At 41.1% G+C, this 8,936-nt stretch overlaps 1 protein-coding gene across 1 annotated transcript; it reads right to left on the bottom strand.

The window, feature by feature from the left end:
• Positions 1-2,356: 2,356 nt before the first annotated feature.
• Positions 2,357-7,893, bottom strand: sephs3 (selenophosphate synthetase 3). Its single transcript, XM_063465141.1, has 8 exons — positions 7,492-7,893; positions 6,684-6,787; positions 6,120-6,227; positions 5,796-5,950; positions 4,605-4,695; positions 3,937-4,036; positions 3,541-3,753; positions 2,357-3,446 (listed from the first exon to the last, which is right to left on the bottom strand). The coding sequence occupies exons 1-8, from the start codon at positions 7,766-7,768 to the stop codon at positions 3,196-3,198; spliced, it is 1,299 nt and encodes a 432-aa protein (XP_063321211.1). The 5' UTR covers positions 7,769-7,893; the 3' UTR covers positions 2,357-3,195.
• Between the last annotated feature and the right edge of the window lie 1,043 nt (positions 7,894-8,936).

Below are 8,936 nucleotides of genomic sequence, written 5' to 3'. Positions count from 1 at the left end.
GTTTGTATTGTGTTCAGGAAGTGGGGACAGTAGAAGGAAGTTTGACTTTAAGCATCAGTTTGCTAGGACCACACAAACGCAAATGTGTCCGACAGTTAAGGGTATAAGAATATGGAATTCTCTTCAAGATAATCTCAAGAGTTGTACAAACATGCACCGTTTTAAAATGTGTTACATACTTAAAAGGATAAATCAATATGAAGAACATGAAAGTAATTTGGGCTAAATGTGGAAGGAAAAATTTCCATTGCCATTTAGTGCAGTATATTGCTGATTATACTGATTTGTTGTTTAGTTTTGCATTGTTACATAAAGATACATGTTAGAGGGTTTTTTGGGGGGTTATTGGCGCCCTCTTGTAAGAATAATTGGATTGCAGATAGGGGGCAGGTGCTAACAAGAATTTATTCTTCTTCCTGCTCCTTTTCACCCATGGGTGCAGTGTTATATTAATGGGAAGGAGGGTCTGTTTGTAGGAAACGAAACATTGTTGAACCATGTGTGAAATAAATAAATGAAATGAAATGAAATTAAATTTACTCCATCTGACAGTGGTTGTTAGTCATGTGCAGACCGACATAGGGTACAGTCTTATAGATTTAACTGCCTAGAGCAGAGCTGGATTAAACCACTGCAGGCACCTAAGAAACTGTTGAGTTTCAGTGACCCTTGTTACATTCTTTCTTTAAGCATAGTATTGTTTAAAACAGAAAAGTAAATGCACACAGCAAAAAAAAATCTAATTTGTAGACCCACAAACCAACTATTAAACTAAATGATGTTTCAGGTCCCTGGATGTCTGGGACCATACAGTCCTTTTCTACTCTTGGCTGATAATCAGACTTTGTATAACATAAGAATAAACTCAAATAATTATGACAAGACTGCTATAATCAAAAGAAAATATTTTTTTAAAATCAAGCACATGAATGTTGGTCCATATGCAAATGTGGAAAGTCAGAAGCTAGGAGAGTAGCAGCAAGAGCTCAGTTCCTTTACATTAAACATTAAATTGTAGTTTTCCTATTGAAACTGATATATCCCATGATGCTGATGCTCAAAGTTGGTTAAGGAAAAAAATGGGGAAAACAATATGATTTTGACTCAATATTGTTACATTTTGCTTTAAATTGATTTGGTTGAAATTACAGAAAACTGTAATGCGTCTCTTCTGTCCAGAACATTTCATCTGGTTTTATCCTGCACTGATGTTTATGCAGGAAATGGTGGCACAAATAAGGTGATCTTGTGTTCTATGGTGTATTGATAGTCATGTGCTTTTTGTGCTGAGGTGTTTTTTTTCTGTTATCAAACTGTTCTCCCATTAGGAGCTCAGTCTGAGTGGAGTTTTTTTTCTCCTCCTCTCACCTCATGTTATGTATTTTCCTTGTTTTTTTCCTATCAGCCTACCTCTCTGACATGTCTTCCCAATGTGTTGTTTGTGTAAGTTTGGTCAGAAGGTTCCTTTGTAAGCGTGCATGCTGTAACCCTAATTTCCCTCGGGATTAATATAGTATTCTGATTCTGATTTAAAAATAACCAAAATTCAACCTATTCCTGTGAACTTATTCTTGTGTTGTCCAGGGAGGGACTCACTGATTTCCATGGAAATCCCACAGACAGCATCAGGTTTACATGCAAACATGCATGGATCAGCTATCTTTACACAGATCACTTTGGTAACCCAGTGTAAATCAGGCCATATGCCGCTATAACTTTCTGCGCATGCAGCCATTTGAAGATGACAAAATCCAGAATTTAACTGAAAAACTGTTAGCAGTGCATTTGCACATATTCATCCACCCAGTAGATCAATACTACTCTATTTACTCCAGGTAGGTCTCAGTGGATGTTTTTTTGTTTGTCTTCCAGAACAAGATCATGCTAAATGAGGCACATGCGTAGTGATGGATGTGTGTCAGTCCCACAAAGTAAAATGGGTCAACGGTCTCAATGTCAAAATGCTGGAGTAGCTATTAATCTAGAAATGAATATGATTTGAGATTAACATTTGTGAACTTGGACGTTGTCTGAATGTCCAAGTCAACACCAGTGATGGAGGAGCTGTCTGAGCAGCTTAATATTACAAATATACTAGCAAGCAGGATGACTGACGCTAACAACACGGCAGTACAGTCCTGACACGACTGGTGTATGCTTGTATTAAACCTGACCAAAGGTTCAAATAATGAACTCATTGTATGTACTAATCCCTGTGAGACAAAAGATCAGGCTTCAGACTGCTCCAAACCCCTTCAATGTTATTCTTAGCACTTTTCAGTGAAGGTTTCTTGGTGTAAAAATAAAAATGTGCCTTCACACTACAGTTGCATAAGACCCAAACAGCACTTTGGTCTAAATTGATGATGGATTTATTTGATTGTGAAAAGCAAGAAATCTACAAACAGACAGCACTAGACCTCCAGCACTGAAAGTCCAATCCCTGATCCAGAGACAAACATCCACTCTGCCCGGCCCTGCTGGTTGGGGTTTGAAAGGCAGAGCTTCATTAACAAGGAAGGGCGGACTTTGTGCTTGGGCGGTCAGTCGACTGTTGACCCAGGTGGACAATCTGAACACGGCCCAACAGGTCCCAAAGGAAGCTGCTCAAACCTTCCTCTGGATGGCGTGGGCAGAGCCAGGTTCTAGGAGTGATACATCATTTCTTTTCCACAGTAAACCGTCACCAAATTAACACATTTAATGTTAGCCATACATCCTAAAATAAATCACCCTAATCCAACCATAACACACGCACACGCGCACACACACACAGTTCTCATTATTTGCTGCTTTGGGCAAGTATGATTCAGTATTTTTCTTTTTTATAGAACTGAAACTCATTTTCCAGAAGCTGTTTATGATTTTGATAAATCATATAAAACAAGTTTTCTATATGAAAGGCAACAGGGAAAAATAATGCTGAGAGAGGCAGTACAGCATTGTGCCCTGAAGTTACAACATGAAACATGAGAAGTACACCATGTTTTAGCAGCTCCTTCTAAAGCTGGAGATGTATGCAGCCTGTGGTCCATTTCCTCTCTCAGTGGATCACATGACACTGGGTTTTGGTCTGTGCACTGCCAACTTTTTGACAGAAAAGGTAGATGGGATGAACAACAATTAATACACACATAGACACACTCATTCTCTCTTGCACACACACACCAGAACAGTGTCAGAGGGTGACAGTGTCTATGACACATTGGGGCTTGGGTCAGGGCTGGTGGAGCTGTTTTCCTGATTTGCTGCCTGGCTTCCTCGGGGTGGAACCTCAATAATGCGGGGTTTGTCAATGATGCGAGCATGGCGGTCGCCTTTCTCCACAATACCAATAATCCACGCTCCGCCCACCGCCCCCTGACCCCCTGCTCCGGAGCTGAGGTTTTTCATCTCTGAGCAGAACTTGGCTGCCTGCTCTCTGGGCAGACACACCAGCAGCCCACCTGGAGAAGAGGGGGGGAGAAGGGATGTGAGTTCCTAGCTTTAAATACTGCATTTATTCAAATTTAACCACATGTTTAATGTCACTGGTCGTACCGGAAGTCTCAGCTGAAGTGCCCTGAAGCAGGTTAAACAGGTTTCCGCAGGCTTTACTGATGGCAGCCATCTTGGCTATGATTGGAAGGTTATGGATAACGAAGGCCACCTCGTTTTGCTGCTGTCTTGCCAGGTTGTTGGCGTGACCCAACAAGCCGAAACCAGTCACGTCTGTGGCAGCGTGGGCCTGGTACTTGTGCATTAGTCCCGCCGCTGGAGGCAAAATGTGAATGAGCCAGAGTAGAACCACAAGAAAGAAAAGGGAAAATAAATTAATCAATAACAGCTCATATAAAGTCTGCTAACTGTAATTTAAACATTATTTAGTTAAATAGTTAACTAATAATACATTTTCATGACCACTAATGACTGCAGATCTTAATCAAAGTAGTGTACCTGTGCGGTTAAGGGTTGCCATGGAAAACATAGCTTCCTGATAGGCCTCTATAACTTCCTCTTTGGTGACAACCAGCTTGATCTTGTTCCACTTTTCAGGCTGGTAAAACAAAAACAGCAACAAGAAAATTAATCTTCAAAGCCCTGGTTGCTTGTTTCATGAGCAATCCAGTGCTTTTATACATTTCTACATGCACAATAACCCACACATGGCAACTGTTAGCAAACAAAACATTTTTTTGTTACACGGACACAAACCCTGTCAGCAGTCTTGGGCGTTTCATCAAAGAACTGGAGCAATTTTAGCTCATGTGACCAGTAAGTAACCAATACATATTGTCTTTCTTGTAAACATTTTTCCAAATGTGTTGGCATGCAATTCTCACCAGATATTGTCAATCAAGTGCCAATTAATATCATGGTGTGGGGCTGTTTTCAGCATACGGCACTCGCACACTACATATAACACTGAAGGAAGGATGAATGGAAAAATGTACTGAGACATTCATGATAAAAGTCTGCTGCCATCTACCAGGATGATGAGGATGAAACGAGGGTAATGTTTCAGCAAGACAATGATCCCAAACACACAGCCAAGGAAACTCTCAATTGGTTTCCTGTGGCAACATTACACTTAATATTTCTGGGAACACAGTTGAATGGCTAACCTGATCGATCCACAGATAAGCGTTTACAGCCACCCGAGTGCCCAGAGGTTTGGTCAGCACCAAAACGTCACCTGGTACAGCCCCATCAGGCCTGGAAAATAAAACAAAACGTAAAACATGCAAATCTTTGCATTATGTGAGTCACAACTTTTCATAATGCGTTATTCATAAAACCTCTTTGTTTCTTTGTCTTCACAGGCATCTCTGCTAACGAGACACTGGCAGAACTTTTATTGTTCATCAGAATTTTATTGCTAATGAACAATAAAAGTTAGTCACATCCAGAATATTGCAGCTGTAAGAGATAAGAATGCAGAGCGTCCCACAACACAGAGTTGACTTGTGTGGTCCCCCATGTTTCACAGCTGCTCAAACACAACCAGTATTTGAGTGAACACCCTCACTCTTGTTATGAAAGCTTAGCTGGATGTGGCCCTTCCTCCCCAGGCATCCTGGCTAGTTCAGTTATGCAGGTCTTGTCCTGCTGTGAGGCAGACTCCAACTCCACCTACTTGGACTGCAGTAGTTTTACACTGAAGTACCACTGAGCTGAAGGCCACTATCTAGAACTAAGTAGAGACCTGGCTTAGCTATGTCAGGAGTTGAACTAAATGTAGATATAAGACTCTCAAGAAAAGTCTGATATTGATAAGTTTGTTTGTCACGAATAAGTTTTAAAATAACAAATTTGTTGTATTCCCAGTCATTATTGGTATTATTTGATAATTACATTAAGAACGCATGTGCACCTCCATTTGTGGTGCACATGCATCATCCCTGCCAAGAAGAAAATGTAAATCTGTGGCCACAGTTGAACACAAAATGTTAAAGTATTATTACACAATAATGCAAACTAATTAAATGTAGTTTCGGGGGTTCTGGAGGTTTGTTAACAGTGTTAATTATGACCCTGATTTCCTTGTTACAGAGGTAGGATTGCATTAACAGTTGGGAAAAGGGAAGATCAGGTCCAAAAGGACAGAAAGAGGTCTGTAAAAATGTAATAAATATGAGGTGAAATTCTAATTGACCAATTCAAATAAACATTAACAGTGATGTGATACCAACCAATCTGCATCACTGATATCAAAACTGGTGCTTTTAAAACTGGAATTCAATTAAGGAGAACTGCACCAGTGGCAGACTGAGGTGATCTAACTATAGTAAAGTAAAGCTGTTTCAGGTACTCACATAATGAACTCATTAGGTTGGCAGACGACCGATGCTACTCCTCCCACAATGATCCAGGGATTTATCACAGTCTGTCCACCTGTCACTGAAGTTCCTCCCTCTTCTGCTGCGTCACGAAAGCCTCGAATCATCAGCGGCATCACCCGCTCACGGTCCTGTTTTACACATGCATAAACACATGACCATAAACTATCAACGAAGCGCTTATGCCAGCTTTAATCAATGTTAATTTATTTATGAAAATTACAAGGACACAAATCTGTTGACAACCCCCACTTCATAATCACATCAGAGACTGACTCAACACAGCACACAAAATCCTACCTTTTCATTCATCTTCTGGCTGACACTCAGCAGCATCAGCATGTTGTCACACTCTGTGATGCCCATGGCATAGAGGTCGCTGAGGACATTAGCGCATGCTATCCTGCCCTGTAAGACAAACGGAGAGAGAGTAACAGTCATGTGACTGTTATCTTTACAAAGCTCCCATAGATAGGTGGCACTCAAAGACAGAAATCCTCACCAAAAACTGCCAGTGGCACAACTAATGAACAGAAGGAGCTGGAAGCTTTATCACAGTATCACAGTCTAATTGCCTGTGATGTGGGTTTTTTTTTTTTAATCTTGATATTATAGTCTGCAGTACTGTTTTGGACAAAATAAGTAATAATTTAATATGTGCATTTGATGTTTTGGTTTTATGGGCTAAAATCTGCTATTATACTGCTATAATACTGTAAAAAAGAAAAAAAAAGATGTCACTTTAAACAAAGATGCCTAATTATCAGCAAGTTATGCTGTTACGTTGTTTGAATAGCTTTCCCTCCTTGCCCATGTACTGTCTAGTAATGCTTAGTGGAGGGAAATGCATGCTAGTAAACTCACCATCATGTATGGATCTTCCACCAGAGGGTAAAAGAAATCTGTGGTCTGGACAAGTGACAGTCCTCCATGTCTCAGAGGAATGACAGCGGAGTCCATCCCTATGCCTGTAAACACACCACAGGGGTGAGGACAAGACAAGCGCGCAGCACAGCCAACAAATGTTGACTTATTTTGTGTTACTACTACTTTTTATTTTTGGTAGTCCGTATTTAACTGCAGTTAAACAAATTTAGTAGTCTAGTTATTACGGGACTGTTACACGGAATTGCCTGACACTGTCTGAACTTTACATGAATTTGTTTTAATCTTTGGGGGTTACTCAGTGTAACTTCGTATATTGCTGTTACACGGAGTTAGAAAGTGTGCAAGTCAGTTACAACAGGAATATTGGACTATCTGCACGAACTTCGCACTCAGAGCATCCGAGACATTTCTGCTGACTCATACTTACCGTGTGGTAATTTGATAACTTGCAAAACATGTGTCCTGTACTTGCCTGGCTAGTTAACTATTACATGTATTAATTATTAATTATTTAGCTAAGCTAAAGCACTATGCAAACTAAAGCTAAGCACTACATGGGTAGCTTTAGCTATCAATATAGTGTGTGTGTGTGTGTGTGTGTGTGTGTGTGTGTGTGTGTGTATTTGAATCTTAAAGTGTTTTCCGCCCATTGCTTTCTATCAAATAAGCTGCCATTAGTAAACACAAGCTAGCTAGGTTAGCAACAGTTGCATTAGCTAACTGACGTTAACTTGGGTTTTAGAGTATAATGGCTAGCTCTACTAACTTCGAATTTGTCCTTTACCTAGTCGTGGGCCAGGTAGCTGTTGGCCGAACTCCGAAGCTTGGTCTCCGGCCTTCCCTGTCCCGTCGGCCCGGTCCGGCTCCAGTCCCGCCAGGAGTTTGAGCAGAGCCTCCTGCGGGACTTTGCAGCCTCATCCCTTCAGTTCCGAAAAGCTTGTGAGGCGGAACCCGCGCTCCAGTCCGTGCTCCTCGGGTTTGAACGGTTTGTATCCTGGGGGAAAACATCCCTCAGTGCCCACAGCCTCCACTGTAGGAGGCGGGGAAGTTGAGCCTGACATGCTCGTGGCCCTCTTCTCCCACACAATACCAGCTGCGTAGTATAACACCGGTGAACACAGGCGCACGGATGAATGGAGCGTGTGTCTGGCGAGTGGTACGTGAAACGGAAGACCTTGGGAAAGTTAAACGGCATAAATGGAACTTCCTGGTGTTATTTTCACTGTAAAATCGTTTGCGATTCAGCAGGTCTAACAGCATTCAAAATGTTTTTAAAAATCCCAAATACTACATTTGTCGCATAACTTGGGGATTTGATTTATTGCTACTACTATACCAGAAAAAAAAGGGGGGGGGGGGGGGGGGGGGGAAGCAACAATTGAATGAGATCTAGAGGAAACGCTTTATTTTGTAGGTGATGACTATACTTCCGGCTTCTCCCTGTGTTTCGCAGTCAAGCAATAGGACCACAGAGTGATTAGAATATTATTCTCTGCTCTTGCTGCCGGGTACACTTTTCTAAACAGTGCAATTTGTATGTATTAATTTAGAAATTGAACTGCTCGGTGACAGTGAAATTGTAACTGCGAAAAATATATTGTCACTATGCCAAGGTTTTGATAAACTAATTACCCCGCCCAAATGGTCGTAAACGGTTTTTTCATAGTTGCGAGAAAGCATTTACGATGACGCAAAACAAAGGCAAGGCGAGTCTAACGTGTGAAGCAATGGTGTGACTATGCCGAAATTGTGTCGAGGTTAAGAAACAATCAGAGCGGTTTCCACAGTGACATCTCATAATGCTGTTTTGTGAAAAAAAAATACACAAACTCTGCACAATTACAATCAAGGCCAATTATTACACCAGACTATCAATAACTTTGATCAGCACGTGTTTTGGGGAAATACCCGTACAAACAAGGAAGAAAAAAAAAACACCGAGGCTGTTCCCACATTGAGTGTTCGCTGACGGTAGTGTCCTTCAGAAAATTTTCAACAATACCATTTTCTCTCTGTTGACCTTCTTGAAGCTGTTTCAGTTGCTTAGTGATTGTTATGAAACACACAATAAATCCATCTATAAAATAAAATATTTTGCGAATGGACCGATATGTTTATTGTGACAAGTGTTTAGCTGTTTTGGGGCTCAGTGAGCTTCATTTTTAGCGAGCCTTGCCAACAGCCTGGGAAAACACCCTTAAAAAAATCGGAATCCTTGCGCCTGGCCTG

This window comes from Pelmatolapia mariae, linkage group LG20 (assembly GCF_036321145.2).
Source record: "Pelmatolapia mariae isolate MD_Pm_ZW linkage group LG20, Pm_UMD_F_2, whole genome shotgun sequence".
NCBI lineage: Eukaryota > Metazoa > Chordata > Actinopteri > Cichliformes > Cichlidae > Pelmatolapia > Pelmatolapia mariae.
Note: the sequence above shows the minus strand (reverse complement) of the source record. Positions and strands in the feature narration are given on the sequence as shown.